We start from the raw sequence: 26,046 nt of genomic DNA on the forward strand, positions 1-26,046 counted from the left end.
TAGCTGGGAGCTACGTACTTCCCTGCAGCTAACACTTCAACTAAACTTCCCCAAAACTCACATCTTAGTCTTTGACACCACTACTCTTCCACACACATCTAAAGAGACTCTTCTTAATCTGGCCTTGCCTTTTGCCCTGTGATTACATTGAAGAAGAGCAATAAAATTAACTGCATTTTGGGTTGCAATCGATGAAGCAATCCAAAGGATTATTTTAGAGATCAAAGCTATTTGCAGATTTGTGGAGTTATCAAGGTTAGTTCTTTTGAAGAGATGTTCCACCATATTTCTGAATAAGTATGACATTTCGGAAGTGATTGGAATCAAGTGTTGAATTGTTTTGTTTGTATAAAAATTATAGTAAGTACTTACTTTTAACTTAAAATATCAAGATATCAGCATTTGCTACTGGTATTTGTGGATTTTTTTGTTGCTAACTTAGGGAAGCATCATTATGCTAATTTGGTTGGCATCAATTCAGAAATTTACTCACCCTACTCTAGTTCAGGAGAAACTATTGTTATGTTTTGCTTGTGCTAAATCTTGACAAATAAAACCAGAGTTCTTCAAATAAGGTGAAAAATCATCACATAAAATATGAGTAACTAAAATTAAATTGGTACTCTAACCAGCTGTGGCTTATTCTAAATAACATTAGTTTAGGTTTTCCTGTTTTCATTTTGTTCTCTACATGAATTTAGTATAAACTATTTTCCTTACCCTGGACAACATATAGGAGCATAAGAATAGACAAAGAGGGCAAAACAGGTGACTGGTGTGGAACATGTAGGACTAACAGATTGTGATTAAGCTCTCAGAAGGAAATTCTTGAATTGCACTTTAAAATGTAATCTCTGTTTTTCATCCCACAAAAAATAATTGAACAGAAAATTGTGAAAATACTGTTTTTGCATGAATCCAGGTAGAAATTATGCATAATTAAGAAGGAACACATTTAAATATTAAACAAAATTATTTTCATAATCCTTTAATATCTTCCCCTTCAAAGGAACTCCTTTATAGGTCTAATTCTTAATATTGGATATTCTAGGTTCGCATTACTTTAGTAGTTATTGATATAAATATGTACCTGATTGCTTGTGAAATCATGTTGCTAGCATGTTACTCTTCATTCATTTTCTCAGTTCCTAACACCCTTTGTTTACCTGCAGTAGACAGATCTGTGGAAGGAAGTACATAGTGAGCAGACGAGACAAATGCATTCTCAGTTAGTCAGAGTCCAATTTTTATGGAAACATTATGTGAAATAAAAACTTAATTTTTAGCCCTTTTTTCCTTTAGCTGTTTGTTTGTTTCCTTTTTTGTTTTTGTTTTTTTCTAAGCAGCACCATGCTTTCCCTGGAGCATAAGATACAATTAGAATTCATGACTTGTGGTAATAAAGAGTTTTATTTTCTAAATAGAATAACATCCACAAAGGAGATCTTACTGTAGAGTCAAAAAAAAAAGGAAGAAAAAAAAAATGCCTCTTCTGGGTAGTTGACCTTGTGGTTATTATTTTTAATCATACTCTGTATGTTTTTCCCTGTGATTATTTTATTTCTTATTAAAAATAATTTTAATTCCAAAAGTCCAGTATAATTGGCAACCAAATTAGTAATTTTTAATGTATAACACTGAATATCCCAATTATATTGGCAAGGACAATGTTAGATTCATTTAAAATCAGAGACAGTTCTGAAATCCAAATACTCCTTTAAGGTAACATCACCATTTTGTAAATTTGTATAATTATTATTTGGGAAGTGGGTTTATTGACCTCTACAGACAATAGCTCACAATATAAGTATCTGAAGACAGCATCATAAATTTCAACTTTGTTTTGTCTGCCTTCCTGTCATCTGTGTCTCTCAGGTCTTTATGAAACTCCACTCTACCACTAACAGGACCAAGGAAAAAACTACCTATAAAGTTTTTCACATTTCTTTGACTGGCAGATGAATGGGGAAAACAGATCTCAAGTTCTCATGCACACTGAGTACCCCTAAGCAACCATCATGTCAATCTGAAACCCTAGTCTACATTTTTAGCAGAAAATTCAGTGTATTAGAATCTTGTAGGCCTACAGACTGTCATTTACTTCCTCTGACTAAAGCCCAAAATGTCATCTACCTGGTCCCAAATGAACCTCACAATCGCTTATATACAGTGGTTGCTAGTTTCTCTGGGTGCCATTTTAGTTGTTCATTTGTATCACTTTTCTCCTCAAATGTCACTTAGTTGTGTCTAACTCTCTGCGCCCCATGGACTGTAGTCAGCCAGGCTTCTCAGTCCATGGGTTTCTCCAGGCAAAAATACTACAGCGAGTTGCCATTCCTTTCGCTAGGGGATCTTACTGACCCAGGATCCAACTGAGGTCTTCTGCATTGCAGTCAGATTCTTTACCATCTAAGCCACCAGGGAAGTCTTTTTCCGTAAAAAGACTGGCAATATAAAAACATTTTTATAGAACAGAACATACAGTAGACCCTGAATAAATACAGATTAATTAGAAAGCCACTTTAAGCCTGACTTCCAGCTCTTTTACCCAAATCTCTTAGCATAATGAAACATTAGAAACAAGCATGAACTTTAAGCGAAGAGTGTGACAATTTATTTTACTAGATTACAAACCTCCATGTCTGTCTAGCTCAGATTTTATCATCTGTGATCTTCCTCTTTCTATAGCTCATATCACAAGCACCAAAAAACAAAACTGATAGACTAGACTTTCCCGGAAAAGAAAAAAATGCTTTTGTGTTGCCTCTGCCAGAAATTATCTCAACTGGAGGAAGGCAAGATCAAGATTAGGAGCATGAACTGCTTATTTTCCTTACATACCAACTGAAAGGGAGCATCAGAGAAGGTAATAGGAGAGATACTAAGTGGGCAAGTTCCAGGAAAGACAAAATAAGAGAGAAATGTTTGGAAAAACATTAAGTCAAATAAATGGTTGCTGATGGTAGTGCCAGACCAAGCTTACCTGACTCCTGAAAAATCTGTATGCGGGTCAAGAACAACAGTTAGAACCAGACAGGGAACAATGAACTGGCTCCAAGTTGGGAAAGGAGTACGTCAAGGCTGTGTATTGTCACCCTGTTTATTTAACTTATATGCAGAGTACATCATGAGAAATGCCAGGCTGGATGAAGCACAAGCTGGAATCAAGATTGCCGGGAGAAATATCAACAACCTTAGATGTGCAGGTGACACCACCCTTATGGCAGAAAGAGGAACTAAATAGCCTCTTGATGAAAGTGAAAGAGGAGAGTGAAAAAGCTGACTTAAAACTCAGCATTCAAAAAACAAAGATCATGGCATCCGGTCCCATCACTTCATGGCAAATAGATGGGGAAACAATGGAAACAGGCAATAGTGACAGACTGTCTCCTTGGGCTCCAAAATCACTGCAGATGGTGACTGACTGCAGCCATGAAATTAGAAGACGCTTGCCCCTTGGAAGAAAAGCTATGACCAACGTAGACAGCATATTAAAAAGCAGAGACATCACTTTGCCAGCAAAGGTCCATCTAGTTAAAGCTGTGGTTTTTTCAGTAGTCATGTATTGATGTAAGAGTTGAACCCTAAAGAAAACTGAAAGTAAAGGTCACTCAGTCATGTCCTACTCTTTGCACCAATTCTCCAGGCCAGAGTACTAAAGTGAGTAGCTGTCCCCTTCTCCAGGGGATCTTCCAGACCCAGGAATCAAATCAGGGTCTCCTGCATTGCAGGTGGATTCTTTACCAGCTGAGCTACCAGGGAAGCCCTAAAGAAAACTGAGCACTGAAGAATTGATGCTTTGAACTGTAATGTTGGAGAAGACTCTTGAGAGTCCCTTGGACTGCAAGAAGACCAAACCAGTCAATCCTAAAGGAAATCAGTCCTGAATATTCATTGGAAGGACTAATTCTGAAGCTGAAGTTCCAATACTTTGGCCACCTGATGCGAAGAGTTGACTCATTGGAAAAGACCCTGATGGTGGGAAAGATTGAAGGCAGGAGGAGAAGAGGAGGACAGAGGATGAGATGTTTGGAGGGCATCAGTGACTCGATGGACATTAGTTTGAGCAAGCTCCAGGAGATAGTGATGGACAGAGAAGCCTGGCGTCCTGTATTCCATGGGGTCTCAAAGAGTCGGACATGACTGACTGAACTGAACCAAATTCTAAAATACTCTCATTTTTCAAATGCTCTTAAAAAGTCCAATTTCTAATCCATAATAGTTTATCCTAAAATCCAGTTCTGTCATATCCTTCAGCTGAACCGGGGTTATAATTTGTTGAATTCTGAATTTAACTGATGACAATGCATTATAATAACCAAGAATTTGGGTTCTGGTACTAACTGCCTGGTTCAAATCTTAGATCTTTCCTTGCTAACAAAACCTGTTTATGTTTCTATGAAATAGGAACATAAATAAAAATAATAATACCTATCTTATAGGCTGATTTTGTGGATTAAATGGCAAATAGCTATCGTTTTTCTGAATAATCTGAATTTGTTTAAAGTTCTAATATGTCTTTACTCACTTGATCATCATAATATTGTTGGTGGCAAATGTCCTAATTATCAGAGACAGGAAGAGAAAAAGACATATTCAACTTCATAAAGTTAGTAAAAGTCTTTTTTAAAGTTCAACTCTGAAGGATAATGCCAGGTTATTGCTTCCATTGCAGTCAACCGCCCAAACTCTTGACACTGAATCTAAAACTTGTCTGAAATTATACAGAAAAGATTTATATTCCACTCTAATTAAAAAGTCTTAGAAGAAGAGCTAAAGCTACCTTCCTACCTATTATAAGCTCATTGTAGAGGCTCAAAGCTGGTTTCTTAATATGCCATTTTAAAGGTGAGTTGAATATCAGTAAGTGCCATTATTAACAAGCCCCATAAGGATTTTTTGAAAACTACTTGAAACATTTTATAGCATTATCAGGTGATGCTATAAAATGTTAGTTTTATAAAATTGGTGGCATTGTATTGGATATGTTATCTCAGGAAGCACATCTTGCCAGAAGATGCAGCACTTTAAGTGTTGTTTTGAAAAATGAATATACATATCTAGAGTTTTTATAGTGCTTTACACTGCTTCTTGTGGCACCTAGGTGTTTTGCATTCATCAATTAAGAGCTAAACCCTGCAGTGCTGAATGGCCATAAATATAATAAAAAATAAAGCCATTCTGCCTTCTAAAAATGCATTCACATAAAACATTATCATATCCAAACCAAAATCGTCTAAAATGTGATTTGGAAAAGAAACTTTTGGAAGTGTTAAGATACATAAGCAATATTTTGGCTAATGCTCAATTCTAATTTTTGTATAGACAAATGCAGGCTTGAAAGATGTCCAGTTATAGCCTGTAAGATTGCGATTTAATTGCCAACTTATGCTATTTTTTTCAAGTGATTCTTTTCAAAACTATAGATTTCAAAGTCAAAGAAAATTGCATGTATGTTTCATCATCAGAACCAATGCTAATTTAGCCAAAATATTGACAGTCTATTTTGTACTAAGAAGTTTCTTAGTTATGTTTCATTATCAGAGTGTGCACTACTAGCCACACTATGTCTAAAATAGTTTCTTTCTGGTGAGCAACTGAAACCTTGGGAGCCAGCGGAAAGGAAATCAGTAAAGGTGGCTTACCAGGGGCAGGCTGTGAAAGGCTGGGACGTTATCACTGACATTGCTTAGAACTATTAAGAGTATGGGCTTCCCAGGTGGCGCTATTGGTAAAGAACCTGCCTGTCAATGCTAGGAGACCAGAAGTCATAGAAGTCATGGGTTCTATCCTTGGGTCGGAAAGATCTCCTGAAGGAGGGCATGGCAACCCACTCCATTATTCTTGCCTGGAAAATCCCAGGGACAGAGGAGCCTGGTGGGTTGTAGTCCATTGGGTTGTAAAGAGTTCGACACAACCGAAGCAACTTTTCATGCACATGCATGTTAAGAGTATGGTAATATTAAAATGTAGCCTGTATGTTAGTAGATTATATTATTGTTTTTAAGTTATCTGCAGATTGTGTACCTCTTACTGCCTACACCCCTTGGGGTTCATTATACCAGTTGCGATACACCGCTTACCATCTCTATGGGAAGAATTAATTGAAAAAGAAATACCTATATGTTAATGTAATGGAAGAACTGTCTCTTCTGTCTCAACAGAGGAAAAGATTAATATGAATAAGGAAAAGACAACATGGATTACTCAAGAGATTTGTCGTCCAGCATGCAGAACATTTATTATATTCCAGTACTTCAGGATTTTATTTCTAATAACCAAATATCTTCTTCAGAGCAGCTGTTACCTATCTATCATATGAGCAAATTGAGATTCAGAGATGTGGTAATTTTGCAAATGAGTTATAACTCCAATCTATAACATAAAAGTTCATAGGTTTTCTGCTAGGCATCATTCATCTCTTCAGCAACTACCTCATTTCAAATGAGATACTAGGGAATTCCTTGGTGGTCTAGTGGTTAGGATTCAGTGCTTTCACTGCTTGGGCTTGAATTCAATCCCTTTTAGGAAACTAAAAGTCTGCCAGCCACAGCCTGACCACAAATAAAATAAAAATGGGATTCTATCGGATAGTGCTTCTATTTTTGGTTAGGTGTAATATGACTTATTTTGTTTGTTTTGATTATGTCACTTATGAGATATTTTCTAAACTAGATTTGAGAAAAGGTTGGCCATCTTGCGTACCTTCTTTGTAGTTCTTGAACTACAGGACTATGAGCTTATCTGCTTGCAAAGTTGTATTTTGGAACACTTTAATTGTGTTAAAAATAACACTGAAATCAAGCTTCAAAGTCTGGAGAGTGTACACAAGTTTGTTAATTTATGAAAGGTAAATTTAATAAGGACAAAAATATTAGCATAAACAGTTCAGGAATCATATCACTTGTCTCCACTTTCTTTTTATTCTTACTTTTGACATTTCATTGATCCCGCAGAAATCCAAAATTTTAGGAAGGAAAATAAAGTCATAATAAAAGCTTATAATTACCTCCTGGAGGGCAATTTTGTTTAAAGTACCCAGATGACATCTTCTAACAAAATAGCTCTGTTTTGGGTTGAGTAGATCGGGACCTTAGAAGCCAGTATGAAGAAAAGGAAATCTAACATGGGAGGATCAGGTTCTAGAAAAAACTTGAAATTCTGGTAGATCCAGAAATTTGGTAAACTCTACACACTTCAGTTTTCAAAGAAATATGCTAAACTTGGATTCTAAAAAACTAACTTCAATAAGGTGATAATAACCATAACAATTCTTAAGTGCCTGCTATAAAGGACAGGTACTTTTCTTGTCCTTACAGCAACAATCCAAGAAAGATTTTGTTAATCTTATTACAAAGGAGGTTTAGGGAGGTTCTGAAAGAGATGGGAATACCAGACCACCTGATCTACCTCTTGAGAAATCTGTATGCAGGTCAGGAAGCAACAGTTAGAACTGGAAATGGAACAACAGACTGGTTCCAAATAGGAAAAGGAGTATGTCAAGGCTGTATATTGTCACCCTGTTTATTTAACTTATATGCAGAGTACATCATGAGAAGCATTGGACTGGAAGAAACACAAGCTGGAATCAAGATTGCCGGGAGAAATATCAATAACCTGAGATATGCAGATGACACCACCCTTATGGCAGAAAATGAAGAGGAACTAAAAAGCCTCTTGATGAAAGTGAAAGTGGAAAGTGAAAAAGTTGGCTTAAAGCTCAACATTCAGAAAACAAACATCATGGCATCCAGTCCCATCACTTCATGGGAAATAGATGGAGAAACAGTGGAAACAGTGTCAGACTTTATTTTTCTGGGCTCCAAAATCACTGCAGATGGTGACTGCAGCCATGAAATTAAAAGACGCTTACTCCTTGGAAGGAAAGTTATGACCAACCTAGATAGCATATTCAAAAGCAGAGACATTACTTTGCCAACAAAGGTTCATCTAGTCAAGGCTATGGTTTTTCCTGTGGTCATGTATGGATGTGAGAGTTGGACTGTGAAGAAGGCTGAGCGCCGAAGAATTGATGCTTTTGAACTGTGGTGTTGGAGAAGACTCTTGAGAGTCCGTTGGACTGCAAGGAGATCCAACCAGTCCATTCTGAAGGAGATCAGCCCTGGGATTTCTTTGGAAAGAATGATGCTAAAGCTGAAACTACAGTACTTTGGCCACCTGATGCGAAGAGTTGACTCATTGGAAAAGACGCTGATGCTGGGAGGGATTGGGGGCAGGAGGAGAAGGGGACGACAGAGGATGAGATGGCTGGATGGCATCACTGACTCAATGGACATGAGTCTGAGTGAACTCCGGGAGTTGGTGATAGACAGGGAGGCCTGGCGTGCTGCAATTCATGGGGTCGCAAAGAGTCAGACATGACTGAGCGACTGTTCTGATCTGATTTGATCTGTAGGGAGGTTATATAGCTTTTCTAAGATCGTATTTCAAGTAGGTGAAATTATTTATATTTTAAGTTGCATTTTGTATCTCAAAGCATGATCTTATTCTAGCAGATCTAACTTGTCAAGGGCAAATAATCCTGTCAGTATTTTAATGGGCCCAGAAAGCAGGAATTTTGAAAGTGAAAATCACACAGTCGCGTCCGACTCTTTGTGACCCCATGGACTGTCCGTGGAATTTTCCAGGTCAGAATACTGGAGTGGGTAGCCTTTCCCTTCTCCAGGGAATCTTCCCAACCAGACAGCTCTAAATTTGTTATTCAGGTAGTTGGCATTCAGGTAGTCAAACTGCTTTTAAGAAAGAGGGAAAAGGTAAGACAGAAAATTTCAAAGTTTAGGCCCTGGTGAGCTAGGCACAAGAAGGGTTAGGCTGGATAATAGTTCCTGAGGAAGTGAACCTGAGTTCAGGGCAGGTCCCAGAACCCAAGAGTGAACTACAGTGCATATCAGTATATCAAGGCAGAAGCATAGTCTTGGTACTGGCATGGCAAGAATGAAAATATTAGAGGCGTGTGGGCATCTCAGCTTCATTTATGGGTTCTAGATTTCAACAGCTAGTTGGTATGCATCTGCCTCTGTCAAGATGATGAACTGCTGTGCTGTTTCATTGTTGTTTTTAATTGTATGAAGTTGAAGTGGAACTATTGAGTTCGAGGATAGTTGCTTTGCTCCCATTTTCTCTTTTTCACTTAGCACAGTCCTTGACAATCAGAAGATGCTGAATACATAATCGTAGCATTTTGGATGGAAAAATCCAAATGGTGTGATAATAAGTTAAAGGATCATCACAACCATGAAATGATTTATGAGCCATCGTATTTTCCTTTCTGATTAGAATACTGCTGATTCAAAACAATAAAGGAGTGAGATTCTTCCTGATACACAGAATGAGGCAAGGAAGTAATCCGATCTTGAAATCAACTAAACACCAAATGATTGTTTTTACTTGTTGACTTTCTCTGTGGCACCATTATTATCAAATGGTCTTAGTTATCATTTAGTGCTAAATTCACTTATCTTTTATATAGTCTTGGAACGCCCCACCCTTCAAAGTTTCATAAGTACTCTTGGTACCGCCTGGCTCCCCTTCTCCCCGCTTTTCCTCTTCCTTTCTCTTTTCCTTCCTTCCTCCCTCTCTCCCACCCTTCCTTCCTTCTCCTCTCCCCTCCTTCTTTCTTTCCTTCCTTTCTCTTCATTTCTTTTTGAATTTTCTCTCCTTTGTTTACCTTTTTTGTTGTACCTAATCTACTTGGTTTTATCGTTTAGTTTGCTTATCTACTGAACTTTTCAGTAAGTACTTTCCTCTCGTTTTTTATCCTATGTACACTATAGTTCTTTAGTTAGTAGCCTGTCTTTTCTTTGAAGTTTATGAATATGGTCTTGGAGGTTACATGTGAATTTGAATTCCAGAACTTGCACTTATAACTTAGGTGGAAAGTTAAGTGTTCAGATCAGATCAGATCAGTCGCTCAGTCGTGTCCGACTCTTTGCGACCCCATGAATCGCAGCACGCCAGGCCTCCCTGTCCATCACCAACTCCCGGAGTTCACTCAGACTCACGTCCATCCAGTCAGTGATGCCATCCAGCCATCTCATCCTCTGTCATCCCTTTCTCCTCCTGCCCCCCAATCTCTCCCATACAGGGATTAATTTCCTCATCTGTAAAAAGAAGAGACAGACAGACAGAATATTTCATGTAGTTTTTCTGTCAGTCCTTGCTTTATTGTTACTTGCCAAGCACCTGCCCTCTGAGAGTTTTTAAACTTAGCTAATAATCAAGGCTATGGTTTTTCCTGTGGTCATGTATGGATGTGAGAGTTGGACTGTGAAGAAGGCTGAGTGCCGAAGACTTGATGCTTTTGAACTGTGGTGTTGGAGAAGACTCTTGAGAGTCCGTTGGACTGCAAGGAGATCCAACCAGTCCATTCTAAAGGAGATCAGCCCTGGGATTTCTTTGGAGGGAATGATGCTGAAGCTGAAACTCCAGTACTTTGGCCACCTCATGCGAAGAGTTGACTCATTGGAAAAGACTCTGATGCTGAGAGGGATTGGGGGCAGGAGGAGAAGGGGACGACAGAGGATGAGATGGCTGGATGGCATCACTGACTCGAAGGACGTGAGTCTGAGTGAATTCTGGGAGTTGGTGATGGACAGGGAGGCCTGGCGTGCTGCGATTCATGGGGTCGCAAAGAGTCGGAAATGACTGAGTGACTGAACTGAACTGAACTGAATGTCAGCAACTGGGTTGCTGACATTCAAACCCAGTTCATTCAGACTTAAAATCTAATAAACCCTTTCTAATACACCATACTATACCCTGTATTATAGTTACTTTCTCTGTAGCAGCAGAATGACAAAGCAATGTGCTGATGACTGTTCTTACCAATTCCTCAAAGGGATTTATTATCTAAAAATATTCTCCCAAATGTTCCACTGATTCTTTTTCTAAATGTTGTATGTGTTTTAAACTGTTATGCTCCAAATTAGCCTATATTCTTAGCCTATAAACCTAATTTCTACTCCGAGAAAAAAATTACCATCTAGCTATAAAGAGGATCCATATTAGTTTTCATTAATGTAAAGCACAAACTTGTTTATTCCCTAGGAAGAAGTAGTGAACTTTTTTCAACAACTGAATAATACTAAGGATTTTTCAGGCTGAATGGTTATAGAAAGAAAGAAATAGTATACTATACTTTATACTAACAGAACTACAAGGAACTCTATACTGTCACACCCATCATCATCACCATCATCATTATCATCACCACCACTATTTAAACAACAGCTCCAACTTTGATGTGTTAGATAAATTCTACAATGTATCAAAAGTAACTTGTTGTTAAAACACACAAACATAGACTACATACTCATATTTTCAAATTACTTACTTTATAAATTAAAAGTTATTTTGTAAATTATATTTGATAGCAAGTTTTCCCATATCATTGTCATTTATTTGTGCTTTATGCCTTCTTTGGTGAGAAAGAAGTGGAATTACATATAGGAAGAGTCAGTTCAGTTCAGTTCAGTCACTCAGTCATGTCTGACTCTTTGCAACCCCATGAATCGCAGCACACCAGGCCTCCCTGTCTATCACCAACTCCTGGAGCCTACCCAAACTCATGTCCATAGAGTCAGTGATGCCATCCAGCCATCTCATCCTCTGTCGTCCCCTTCTCCTCCTGCCCCCAATCCCTCCCAGCATCAGAGTTTTTTCCAATGAGTCAGTTCTTCACATGAGGTGGCCAAAATTTTGGAGTTTCAGCTTCAGCATCAGTCCTTCCAATGAACACCCAGGACTGATCTCCTTCAGAATGGACTGGTTGGATCTCCTTACAGTCCAAGGGACTCTCAAGAGTCTTCTCCAACACCACAGTTCAAAAGCATCAATTCTTTGGTGCTCAGCTTTCTTCACACTCCAACTCTTACATCCATACATGACCACTGAAGAAACCATAGCCTTGACTAGATGAACCTTTGTTGGCAAAGTAATGTCTCTGCTTTTTAATATGCTATCTAGGTTAGTCATAACTTTCCTTCCAAGGAATAAGTGTCTTTTAATTTCATGGCTGCAATCACCATCTGCAGTGATTTTGGAGCCCCCAAAAATAAAGTCTGACACTATTTCCACTGTTGCCCCTTCTATTTCCCATGAAATGATCAGAGGTATATCCAAAAAAGTGAATTTTTACTGTGAATGCCAGTTCCTTGGCTCTAATCCAGCAAAGTAATTTTGCGTAATTACCATGTGCTGAAAATTTTAAAGCATATATAACCAATCTCGTCTATGTAGGTATTTGTATAATCTATAAATACACACATGAGCACAAGAATACTGTGAGCACTGAGGGATAGATCAGTATTTGAAACACTTGAGTTACGAAGAAAGCAAAAGAAAATCCTGTTTTTCAGGATTATTGAAAAGAATTAGTTTAAGGAAAAATATTATTAGACATGATTTTAGCAACACCATACTTTTAAGGATATAATAATTTCACATTGACTAAAGAATAGTCTTGAAAGTAAGTTAATAATAAATGTTGACATTGGATACTGGAAAATTATTATTTACAGTTTGACTTCATTATGAGCTCCTCACTTAATTATCGTGCTCTCAAACAGGATCTATATTTATTCCTGATGCTTAATTTTGTATTTTATAGTTGCATGATTGTAAAAGTATTTTGACAAGTTCTTGGCTTGTAAAACTGCCTATCTGATACTATTCAGTGTGTGCTGTAACATAGGTGTAGTAATACTATCTAAGAAAGTTAATGATATTAAAAATGTAGCAAAAGTAAAAATCAAACTTCTTTTATGAGGTTATTCAATTATTAATGATTCTTATTTATTTATATTTTAGAACACAAATCAATTTCACAGTGGCTATTGATTTTACTGCATCAAATGGTGAGTATTATGACTGTCTTATAATAAGAATTATCATCTATTACATTAAAAATAGATATTTTCATGAGGTTTAGATGTTTTCTTTCCACATATACATACTTCTGAAGTGCTTCATAAAAATTCAGATAATTTTTCTTTTTTTAATGTTATGAAATAGTTTAGGTATATAACACTATAAGAAATACAACAAGAGTTCATAATAGTCCCATTCAAATGTATTAACTATTGAAATACTGTCTCTTTTGTTTTACATGTTTTTAAAAGGAAAACTTTAAATTTAGTTAAGCTTGTTGTGTACCCTTCCCTTTTTCTCCATACATAGCTGTAATTCTGAAGCATGTCTAACTATAATCCTCATTTTTATAGTACTTTTTTGTACATTAATTTATATAAATGTAATTCAAGTACATGAACCTTCACAGCTTGCTTTTCTTTTATTCAACTGTTTTTAATAATTACATATGCTAGCACATTTATATTGAATTAATTCAGAGGGACCATCAACTAAATCCCATACTGAGTTTAGAAAAGAAAGAGGAACTAGAGATCAAATTGCCAATATTCACTGGATTATAGAGAAAACAAGGGAGTTTCAGAAAAACATCTATCTCTCTTTCATTGACTATGCTAAAGCCTTTGACTGTATAGATCATGACATATTGGAAAGTTCTTAGAGAGATGGGAATACCAGACCATCTTACCTGTCTCCTGAGAAACCTATATGTGGGTCAAGAAGCAACAGTTAAAACCCCATATGGAAAAATTGATGGGTTCAAGATCAAGAAAGATGTACAACAGGGCTGTCTGCTGTCACCCTGTTTATTTAACCTATATGCTGAGCATATCATGAGAAATGTGGGCTGGATGAGTTACAAGCTAGGATCAAGATAGGCAGTAGAAACATCAACAACCTCAGACATGTGGATGATACCACTGTAATGTTAGAAAGTGAAGAGGAACTAAAGAGCTGCTTAATGAGGGTGAAGGAGGAGAGTGAAAGAACTGACTTAAGACTAAATATTTTAAAAACTAAGATGATAGCTTCCGCCCCCATTACTCCATGGCAAATAGAAGGGCAAAAGGTGGAAGTAGTAACAGATTTCCTCTTCTTGGGTGCCAGAATCACTGCAGATTGTTGACTGCAGCCACGAAATCAGATGATTGTTTCTCAGCAGGAAAGCGATGACAAGCCTAGATAGTGTGTTGAAAAGCAGAGACATTACTCTGCCAACAAATGTCCATAGAGTCAGGCTATGGTCTTCCCAGTGGTCACGTACAGTTGTGAGAGCTGAACCACAAAAAAGGAAGAATGCCAAAGAATTGATGCCTTCAAAATGTGGTGCTGGAGAAGACTCCTGAAAGTCTCTTGGACAGCAAGGGGATCAAACCAGTCAATCTTAAGGGAGATCAACCCTGAATATTCACTGGAAGGACTGATGCTGAAGCAGAAGCAGAAGCTCCAGTATTTTGGTCATCTGATGGGAACAGAGAACTTGTTGGAATAGTCCCTGATGCTGGGAAGATTGATGGCAGAAAGAGAAGAGAGTGTCAGAGGATGAGATGGCTGGACAGCATCACTGGTGAAATGAACATGAACTTGGGAAAACTCTGGGAGATGGTGAGGGACAGGGACGCCTGGCATGTTGCCGTTCATGGGGTCACAAAGATTTGAACACGACTGGATGACTGAACAACAACATGGATAATTTGTATATCAAACATTTTAAGAAAAGACAATGAGTGGACTTTCAATCTTATTTCAAAATGACTTTATTTCAACAGTTATTATGTATCATAAAAAAGAATATCATTATTTAACTTTTACCAAAATTTGCCATCAGTTTATATATTTATCTAGTTTTCTTCAAATTGGTTATTGTGCTGTAACTCTCACATTAAATTCCCTTTTCTTCATATTTCTCTCACATTCACTCACGTTTCACAAAATAATTGAATTTTTAAGTAAGAAAGCATCTTAGAGGTCATTCACTAAAGCCGTCATTCTCTTAGGGCTTCCCTAGTGATTCATTCAGTAAACAATCTGCCCCCAGTGCAAGAGACCACCTGCAATGCAGGAGACCCAGGCTCTATCCCTGGGATCTCCCGGAGAAGGAAATGGCAACCCACTTCAGTATTCTTGCCTGGGAAACCCAATGGACAGAGGAGCTTGGCAGGCTACAGTCCATAGGTTCTCAAGAGTTGGACATGACTTAATGACTACTACCACCATCACCCTCAGGTACTAAGAAGGATATTCAGATCTAGAAAATCTTTTACTAATAAAATCTCTGCCTTGTTAGCAGAGGTGAGGAGACCAAAGTAATATAACCTTTGACTACATGGTAAATTTATTCTTCAACATTGTGGTTTCAAGTTGATGATTTTTACATATGTGTTTTATTCAGTAAAATATGAAACATATATACCTAAAGTCAAACTGGATTAAAATGCTAGCTTTTGTTTACCAATGAACATTAGCACAAGAGCTATAAGAACAAGACTATATTCAATGGAGCAATACAAGCTACTGAAACTGTCTTAAGAAAATAGACAATCTGAAAAACCTCTAATAGAGATTGAATTAGTAATTTAAAAACTATCCACAAAGTTTTGTGGGCCCAGGTTTAGATGGCTTCACTGATGAACTCTGTTTAAAGAGAAATCAATACCAATTCTTCACAAATTCTTCTAAAAAATAGAAAAGGAAGGAATATTCCTAACTCAATCCAAGAGGCATTACCTTGATACCAAAACCAGATAAAAACATAAGAAAAATCAGAAAACAATACCTTTTATGGATACAAAAGTTCTCAGCAGAATACTAGGAAACTGAATCCAGCAGTACGTAAAAAGAATTATATATTATGACCAATTAAAATTTATCTCAGTACTGCGAGGTTGGCTTAATATTCAAAAGTCAAATAATGTAACACACCATACCAATCGAAGATAATGTAAAGCACACATGGCCACCTCAAAGTTTGACATACTTTTATAATGTGTGTGTGTGTGTGTGTGTGCGCTCAGTTGCTCAGTCATGTCTGACTCTTTGCAACCCCATGGACTGTAGCCCGCAAGGCTCCTCTGTCCATGGAATTTTTCAGGCAAGAATACTGAAAGTGGTTGACATTTCCTGCTGCAGGGGATCTTCCCGACCTGGAGACTGAACCCATGTCTCTTGCATCTCCTGCACTGGCAGGTGGATTCTTAAGGGTTGTGCCAAATAAAAACATATAAACTGGAATATAAAGTGACTTATTAACCTTATGAAGGGAAAATATGAAAAACTATAGCAAACATCATTCTTAAGAGTGAAAATCTGGATGCTTTCACCTGAAGACGAGGAAAAGAACAAGGATGTGAGCTCTCTCTTCTATTTTACATTGTACTGGAGGCCAGGGCAATTAGGCAAGAAAAAAATAAAAGATATCCAGATCAGAAAAGAAGAAGTAAAATTATTTTTATTTGCAGATGACATAATCTTGTATGTAACACATACAAAATCCTAAGGAATCCACTAAAAATCAATTAGAACTAATAAATGAGTTTAGTAAGATTGAAGGATGAATGATCAATATATGAAAATCAGTTCTTTTTCTATACACTTCTAATGAACAATCTGAAAATGAAATTAAGAAAACAATTCCATTTTTTAATAATATCAAAAGGAATACAGTACTTAGAAATAAATTTAACAAAAGATTCTTTACCATCTGAGTTACCAGGATAGTGAGTGCAAAACTTTTACCTTGAAATTATATGCTGAAAATTTTTGAAAGAAATTAAGTATGAAAATAAGCTGAAAAACATGCCATGTTCATTGATTAGGGAATTCAACATTGTTAAGATGGCAATATTTTCCACAGAGATTATCAAATTCACTGTAATTTCTATCAAAATCAGAAAGATTCTTCAAATTTTTTGAAGAAGTAGGTAACTTACCCAGAAATTCATATGGAATTTAAAGAGATTCAGAAGAACCAAAGCAGATTTGGAAGAAAAAAAAAAAGAATAAAGCAGGAAGATTCATACTCCTCATTTTCAAAACTTACAATAGTAATTTCAAGGAAGTATGGAGCTGGCATAAAAATATTAATAGATACATAGATCAATGAAATAGAATTGAGATTCCAAAAATAAACCCATGCATCTTAAGTTAACTGATATTGAGAAGAGTACCAAGACAATTCAATAGAAGGAAGTATATTGTCTTCAGCAAATGGTACTGGCACAACTGAATGCCATATGCAAAAAAAAAAAAAAAAAAATGAGGTTGGACCCCAGCATCATATACAAAACTAATAGAAAATAGACCAAGAATCTAAATGTAAGGGTTAAAATTTTAAAGCTATTAAAAGAAAACAGAGATATATTTTCATGATCTTGGATTTGACAATTGATTCTAGGTATGACACCAAACATATGAGCAACAGAGCAAAAAATAAATAAATTGAACTCCATCAAAATTAACTTTTTTATACTCCATGAAGCGTAATTAGCAAAGTCAAAAGACAAACCCCAGAATGAAATAAAATGTTAGCAAATCAGATATCTCACAGAGGATTTGTATCTAGAAAATATAAAGAACTCTTATAACTAAAAAAAAAAAAAAAGACAAATAGCGCAATTTAAAATGACATTCCAGTTATTCAAAAGAGCTATATAAATGACCGGTAAGCCCATGAAATGGTACTTGGCAACTTATGTATCAAGGAATGCAAATCAAAATCACAATGAGATACAATTGGGTTGGCCAAAATGTTCACTCATTTTTTGTTTTGTTTTTTCTGTTAGATGTCTCTAATAGAGTTTAGTTGTCTTTAACTTCATTTGAAACAATTTTATTAGGTTGAATTGTAACAGCTGTCATATCAGTGTGCATTTAAAAAAAATCAAGATTGGTGGATTTTTGTGTGCCATTTGAATACTGAAGATGGAAGAAAAAAGCAATATTTTCAGCATATTTTGTTTTATTATTAATGTTTCAAGAAAGGTAAAAAAGCAACAAGCACAAAAATAAGACAGAGAGAGATTTGTACAGTTTATAAAGAATGTGCTGTGATTGAACAAACATGTCAAAAGTGGTTTGCAAAGTTTCATGCTGGAGATTTCTTACTGGACGATAATCCACAGTCTGGTAGACTAGTTGAAATTGATGACAATGACATCAAAACTTTAACTGAGAACAATCAATGTTATACCACACCAGAGATAGCAAACATACTCAACATTTCCTAATCAAGCTTTGAAAATCATTTGCACCAGTTTGGTTATGTTCATCACTTTGATCTTTGAGTTCCACATAAGTTATGCAAAAATAAAACCTTCTTGATCATATTTCTGCATGTGATTCTCTACTTAAATGTCATGAAAGCATTTCACTTTTAGAACAAATTGTGACAGGTGATGAAAAGTGGACATGCTAGGATAATGTGTAATTGAAGAAATGGGAAAAGTTAAGTGAAGCACCATCAACCACATCAAAGGCTGGTCTTAATCCAAAGAAAGTAATGTGTATATGGTGGGATAGGAAGGGAGCCCACTATTATGAACATCTTCTGGAAAGCCAAATTAATTAACTCGTTGGGTTAATTGCCACAAGTATCACTCCCAATTAGAGCAACTGATAGCAGCACTTAATGAAAAGCATCCAGAATTAGTCAACAGAAAACACATACTCTTCCATCAGGATACTGCAAGACCACATGTCTCTTTGATGAGGCAAAAACTGTTACAGTTTGGCTGTGAAGTGCTGATTCATCCACCATATTCACCAGACATTTCACCTCCCATTATCCATTTATTTCAGTCTTTACAAAACTACCTGCATGGAAGAAATGTTAATTTCCTGGAAGACTGTAAAAGGCACCTGAAATAACTCTTTGCTTAAATGATAAAAAAAATTGGGAGAACATGAAATCATGAAGTTGTCTGGAAAATAATATAAGGTAGTGGAACAGAACAGTGAATATGTTGTTCAATAAAGTTCCTGGTGAAAATGAAAGATGTGTATTTTATTTTTTATTTATTTATTTATTATTTAATTGAAGGATAATTGCTTTACAGAATTTTGTTGTTTTCTGTCAAACCTCACATGAATCAGCCATAGGTATACATATATCCCCTCCCTTTTGAACCTCTCTCCCATCTCCCTCCCCTTCCCACCCCTCTAGGTTGATACAGAACCCCTGTTTGAGTTTCCTGAGCCATACAGCAAATTCCCATTGGCTATCCATTTTATATATGGTAATATAAGTTTCCATGTTACTCTTTGTATTTCATTTTTACTTAGAAAAACTGAAGAAACTTTCTGGCCAACCTAAGATTTCATACCCACTGCTGCTAAGTCACCTCAGTCGTGTCCGACTCTGTGTGACCCCATAGACAGCAGCCCATCAGGCTCCCCCATCCCTGGGATTCTCCAGGCAAGAACACTGGAGTGGGTTGCCATTTCCTTCTCCAATGCATTAAAAGTGAAAGTGAAGTCGCTCAGTCGTGTCCGACTCTTAGCGACCCCATGGACCGCAGCCTACCAGGCTCCTCCATCCATGGGATTTTCCAGGCAAGAGTACTAGGATGACTATAATCCAAAAGTCAGAAAACAGCAAGTGTTGGTAAATATGTGAAGCAATTGGAACCCACCCTCACATAGTGCTGATGAGAATGTAAAATAGTGCAGCCACTTTGGAAAACTCTGTGGCAGTTCTACAAGTTGTTACACATAGTCACCATATGAACTAGCAATTCCACTCTTGGCTAATATATACAAGTGAGATGAAAACATATGTCCACACAAAAATTTGTACATGAACATTTATAGCAGCATAATAGCCAAAATGTGGAAACAACCCAAATGTCCATAAACTGATAAACAAGTTTGAAAATGTGGTACATTCAAACAATAGAATACTGTTCAGCAATAAACAGGAATGAAATATGGCACACTAAAACATGCTAAACACAGAGGAACCTTGAAATCACTGTGCTGAGTGAAACCTAGTTACAAAAGACCACATGTTATGTGGTTCTATTCGTAGAAAATGTCCAGAATAGGTAAATTAAAGAGACAGAAAGTAGATTAGTCATTGTTTAATTCTGGGCTGGATAGAATAATAAGGGAATGATAGTAAATAGGTACATTTTTTTGAGGTGATGAACATGTTCTAAAATTGACTGTTGATGCTTGTGCATATCTGTAAATATACTTAAAATCATTGAATTGTGCATTCTAAATGGGTTAATTGTAAGTTATATAAATTATATCTCAATAAATTTTTTTAAAAGAGCTTGGTGGTTGTTTAGTCGCTAAATCATGTCTAACTCTTGTCACGCTATGGACTGTAGCCTGCCAGGCTTTTCTGTCCATGGGATTCTCCAGGCAAGAATACTGGAGTAGGTTGCTATTTCCTTCTCCTGTTAAAAGAGCTTATTCAAGTGTTATTTTTTTATGAAGGCATAGTGACCTCTAAAACAAAATCATGTATGTTTTATAATATGCAAGGTTTAAAATATTACAAAATCTTCAAGCAAAGAGTTATAACTAACAGTAAGAGCTATGAAATATACCTAGATTCTTATTCTAGTTTGACCAATTATTACAGTGTAATTGGGGTAAGTTACTTAGTCTGAAAGTTATTTGATATGAAAAACAAGTGTAATAAGTTTGTTGAAAAGGGACTAAGTGAAACATGAAGTAAGTTCATACATGTTATAATAGCATGTATGTTATGTTCTATGCTGTTATAATTATTATTGTTATTAGCTGATAACTCAGTGTTATTAACTTACTACAAGTTTACTTTTCCATGTGCATTGCTGCTGATATGGAGATGGTACAACTGTGGTCCCAGTTTCAAGAAGTTGCCAAATTCTGTGGTGCAGAACACAAAAGCATAAGAGTAGAAGAGGAAAGACAATAAAGGCCAGACTAAATAAGGAAGGTCATCTCATGCGTGTGAGACAAAAACTGTAGGAGGAGAAAGTGAATTTCAGAATTGGGTGGCAAACTGAGTGGTAGAGATGGAAAGAAAGATAGCATTAGTGATACAGTGAAGAGATTGGTCTGGGTGAAGATGCTAGAAAGAGATAGGGAACATCTTTGAATGGGTACAATTGGGCTCTGCTAGGCATGATAGCGGAGAAGGCAATGGCACCCCACTCTAGTACTCTTGCCTGGAAAATCCCATGGATGGAGGAGCCTGGTAGGCTGCAGTCCATGAGGTCGCTAAGAGTCGGCCACAACTGAGCGACTTCACTTTCACTTTTCACTTTCCTGCATTGGAGAAGGAAATGGCAACCCACTCCAGTGTTCTTGCCTGGAGAATCCCAGGGATGGTGGAGCCTGATGGGCTGCTGTCTATGGGGTCGCACAGAGTCGGACACAACTGAAGCGACTTAGCAGCAGCAGCAGCAGTCATGATAGGCCAAAGTGTTTAGATATGCTGGGGTACTAGTAGTGCTTTTAAGTTGAGGTTCTCTTAGAGAAATAGAATTAGTCGTGTATTGCAACCATTGGGTAACAACTCTTATATTTGAGAGTTGGGTTAAATAATCCCTTAGGCAAGTAGAGACATTATTTATCTGTGGTTTCAGTAGGTCTTTGAACAAGAAACAAAAATATCTGCTTTAGAAAGAGCTGTCAAAACTTGCAGCAGGGAAGTTAAACAGACAAGGAAGACTGTCAGGATTTTTGCAATCGAGACCAAAGCTACGGCAATGGAAGAAAGAAATTGAACTCTTCTCCAAAACAAAAGATGAAAGAGTTTGTAAGTGCTGTTCTTAACTAGTGGAAAGGTATTGAGAGATACTGGAGCCAAAATTAGTCTGTGTGATTAGGCCATCTGTGTTTACTGCATGCTCTTTGCGACCGTTGGACTGTAGCCTGCCAGGTTCTCTGTCCATGGGATTTTTCAGGCAAGAATTCTGGAATCGGTTGCCATTTCCTCCTCCAGGGGATTTTTCTGACCCAAGGATCCAGGGATCGAACCCCAGTCTCCTGGTTTCTTGCGTTGCAGGCAGATTCCTTACCACTAAGCCATGGGGAAGCCTTCTGTGTTTTCTATTTAGCAGCTATTGAAGTTAGGCTCCTACTCTCTCATAGAGACTAAGCAACAGAGGTGGTATTTTTCTTGATTATTACATTTCAAAGAAATGACTCCCAGGTCTCTGAGAAAGACATTCCTGAAAGATTTATACTTCAAAGAAACAGAGAATGAATTCACAATTCCAAGGTTTCTAAAGTAACTGCTCTAAGAAATAAGAGGTCAAGGGCCTATAGTCAGGAGAAGCCTTTCTAAAGTTAGTCAAGCTGAAGGAAACATTAGGGCCCATCTTGATCATAACACACTTAAAAAAAAAAGAATTGTCATGTGAGCCTTGAATGCTGATAACCGTTGTAAATATATAAGCATTTACACGATGAATTATCTTTAAACCAAAAATGTTCTGGGTATTGTTATATGCATTATAAACTAAAGGGAGATCTTTACTTTGTTTCTCTCCGGAACCCAAGTGCTTATTATTACTTTTTCCTTAACAAAAAAGAACTATGCTTTGCGGGTTTCCTTCTTTGGGTAATGTTTTAATGTAGAAGTGAGCTTTATAAACTGCTACAAGTCCCATTCAATTTCCATTTTCACTTAAGAAACTAAAGGGACTTTCAGGCTGCCTTTGTGCTGGTAATTAGGGCAACTGAATCTGAATCTCAGTGAGTTTGAGTCGTGGCGCATATATTGCTTTCTTTGTCAAATTCATCATTATTCATGTGAGACATCCTATATCTGTGGATGACTCACACAATAATAACAGTAGTAGTTAAACTTTACATTTCCATTTGTTTAGTCACGAAGTCCTGTCTGACTCTCTGAGATCCCATGTGCTATAGCTCACCAGGCTCCTCTGTCCAAGGAATTTTCCAGGCAAGAATCCTGGAATGGGTTGCCATTTCCTTCTCTTACATTTCTATGGTGTTTTATAATTTTTAATCACTTTCACATATATAATCTTAGTTTTTCTTCTCAGTAAACACTGTAGTAGGATTTCTAACAGGAATTTTATAGTTAGTTGTCCTACAGATGGAAAGACTTGACTTTGGGCCTTTTTACTCCTAACTTAGTGTCTAGTTAGAAACTGAATAATTTTTCAGATTCAGATTTTCAGCATAAATTTGAAAATCACCATGTTCTCCTCTTTTCAAGTAATTAAATTGGGATAGGTCTCACATATTCAATTTATGTTTGTGATACAACTTTAAGAAGGCTCATAATTGTTGAAACCTATTAACATCAGTTGGGTCCTTTGATTTATAGGCATAAGGAGTCAAGCTAAAGGCACATAGTTTGTTTGTTTTAAATAAATATTACAATAAAATATGATCAACAAAATTATTTTTATGCTTCTGGGGCTAAAACTCAAGAATTGCCTATGGCATTGACAATGAGAAATAATTTTTGAAAAAAGTCTGAATATCTTTGGGAAATTTTATACATGTCTGATCTAATTTAATAAATACCTCTATGTCATGTGCATCCAAAAGAAACTATTGGGTTGACCAAAGGTCTGCTTGGATTTTTCCATAAAATGTTATGTAAAAACCTGAATGAACTTTTTGGCCAACCCAATATTTAACACATTATGAATGTAGGCAGAAAAACATATTATTGATATTTCAATGTGAAATAGATATCAAGAAAAATGTCTAAAAATTATACCTTTAGCATGATCTCTCATGTTTTCATTTTTTTTCTTTCATCAGGCAACCCTGCCCAGCCCACTTCTCTCCACTACATGAATCCTTATCAACTGAATGCCTATGGTATGGCACTGAAAGCAGTGGGAGAAATCGTTCAAGATTATGACAGTGATAAAATGTTCCCAGCTTTAGGTTTTGGTGCAAAACTGCCTCCAGATGGAAGGATATCTCATGAGTTTGCATTGGTAAGAATACATGGAAATAATTGATATTTTGGAAAAAAAATAGTATTTTGGATCTTTTCATAGGTTCATTGCTTATGCTTAATTACTCAGGTAGCAACTTCTTATAACTATACAATCAGCTCAGTTTGGTAAATGATTGATTTAGAAGTGTGATATTAATGGAAAAAACACAAATAAATTAGCAACAAGTCTACCTAAAGTGCATATGATTTAAAACCTATTCTGGTTTTTGGTTGCTACGTAAGACCTTCCATTATATTCATGATTTGTGGGTCAAGAATTTGAGCATAGTACAAGAGAATGGTACGTTTGTTCAAGATACCTGGGCCACACCTGGGATGCCTTGCTTGGCTAGATATGGCTGGAATTGTTCTACTGGAGCCATATATGTGTTCCATTCTGACTGTTGGTTGGATTCCTTGGTTTTCTTCATGTCATATCTCCTGGAGCTAGTACATCCACTAAGATGTCTCATTTGCTCATGACTAATGCCTACAGCTAGGATGGCTAAAATACCTGGATTCTCTAGGCATCTTTCCTTCTTTCTACATACAGTTTATCAATGTGGTTTTGTGGGCTACTATCTCAAGGTAGTCATATTTCTTACACAGCAATCAGCTTTCTCAGAGTGGATATTCTAAAAGGCTGGGGAAGAAACTTCAAGGACTTAGAAGTCTCAGAAAGTTATTTCTCCTACATTCATTTTTGTCAAGCAAGTCACTAAGTTCAGCCCACTTTCGAGGTAGTGGAAGTAACCTTCACCTCTCAAGGGGAAAGGTATCAAAGAATGAGTAGCTATCTTTATTCTTCCATCTTCCAAAGTGTCATTTCTTTTCAAATATAAAGGATCAGTTATTGGCAGAATTATTATTTTTCAAATGTAAAGCAATAATTATAGGTATAATTAATTATGTTTTCAATATAATGGAGTAGATGTGACTCAAATATTTATCTAATTAATGTTTAATTTACATAAATCCACTCCTGTTGTATGATTACAAATAAGCAATGTACTGTATTCTACCTTTAAAATAAACTTCACACAGATAGTGCTTATAGGCCCAATCAGCCTTATTCTCGCTTGCATTTTTTTATAAAAATAATGGGAAAAACTATGTGGGAATGGTTAGATATCATTTTGGAAAAAATTTAAATTTTCCTAATAGAAATGCCTCCTTGCTTTACTCTATATATTGTGAAATTAAAGTCTTCTATGCCCAACAATTTTTGTAGGTATTTTTTGTTGTTTTTATTCTTGTTACAAAAAAAACATAATGGGATTTTTTTTTTTTTGAGTTCTGCAAGAAGAATAGACAAATAATTTAATTATTTACTAATTACTGAGTATCGAGCCAGGTACTTTATGCTCATTTCTTGTACAATCTTCATAAAATTCTTGTCTGATAGGTATGTCATGAGATGAGTTGACACATCACACTACTATCAAGAGCCATTCATATTAAATACAGTGAAAAGAGTACCCCCAGGAGTTGCATAATTTAGCCCAGAGTCACAGAATTTAATCAGGTTTCCAGAAGACAGGACTTGAACCCAGGTCAGTCTTATTATAGAATCTTTGTTCTTAACCACTACTAAACCACATTTTATAAAAGCATCTATAATAATAGCACCTCTTAGATATGTCCTTTATGAGCCCCATTATGTACACACACACACACACACTTCCAGAACCTCCTATATGATGAGACTTTATCTTCTTTAATATATTTTAAGAGCTGTATTTTAATTTTTTTCCCATATGTATTCTTGATTTTTCTGTTCTATCACCCCCATTTTGGGAAAGGTTGCTGGAGGTTTTAATTTTCTTCTGTGAAATAGCCCATATACTACCACCCCCAATGTCATATAAAAAATGAATATCTGTTGCAATTTTGTTGTGTCCTAGAGAATTAAAATTTCCCAGAAATTTATAAGACCACAAAAATCACTCATGTGATCCTATGTCTTGTGTGCCTCAGGAAAAAGGTCCTGACTATTTTAAAGCTTAAGAAAGGAATAATAAAAAATAATAATTACGCTAAACTAAATGATATTAATTTTCCTTCCACAAGTTTTTCCTCACCTTTGTGTATGATTTTTTTCCATTTGTTATCTAATTCTCTCCTTTTCTGTTTTTCCTGCCTCCATATTCATTCCTTACAACCAAACCTATGCAAAGGAGAGACTTTTTATTCTTTGCATCTTAAATGATTCTTTGAACCGAACTCAAATATTT

General features: G+C 36.4%; 1 protein-coding gene across 4 annotated transcripts in view; it reads left to right on the forward strand.

Moving 5' to 3' along the window:
• The window catches only part of CPNE8 (copine 8), a 276,946-nt gene that overhangs the window by 216,089 nt on the left and 34,811 nt on the right, over positions 1 to 26,046 (forward strand). For all 4 annotated transcript variants that reach the window (XM_061416467.1, XM_061416469.1, XM_061416468.1 and 1 more), the window contains 2 exons: positions 12,829 to 12,875; positions 23,629 to 23,810. In XM_061416467.1, the coding sequence (XP_061272451.1) occupies positions 12,829 to 12,875; positions 23,629 to 23,810 (229 nt within the window). The remainder of the gene's footprint in view (positions 1 to 12,828; positions 12,876 to 23,628; positions 23,811 to 26,046) is intronic.

Source organism: Bos javanicus, chromosome 5 (assembly GCF_032452875.1).
Source record: "Bos javanicus breed banteng chromosome 5, ARS-OSU_banteng_1.0, whole genome shotgun sequence".
In the NCBI taxonomy this organism is placed as follows: domain Eukaryota; kingdom Metazoa; phylum Chordata; class Mammalia; order Artiodactyla; family Bovidae; genus Bos; species Bos javanicus.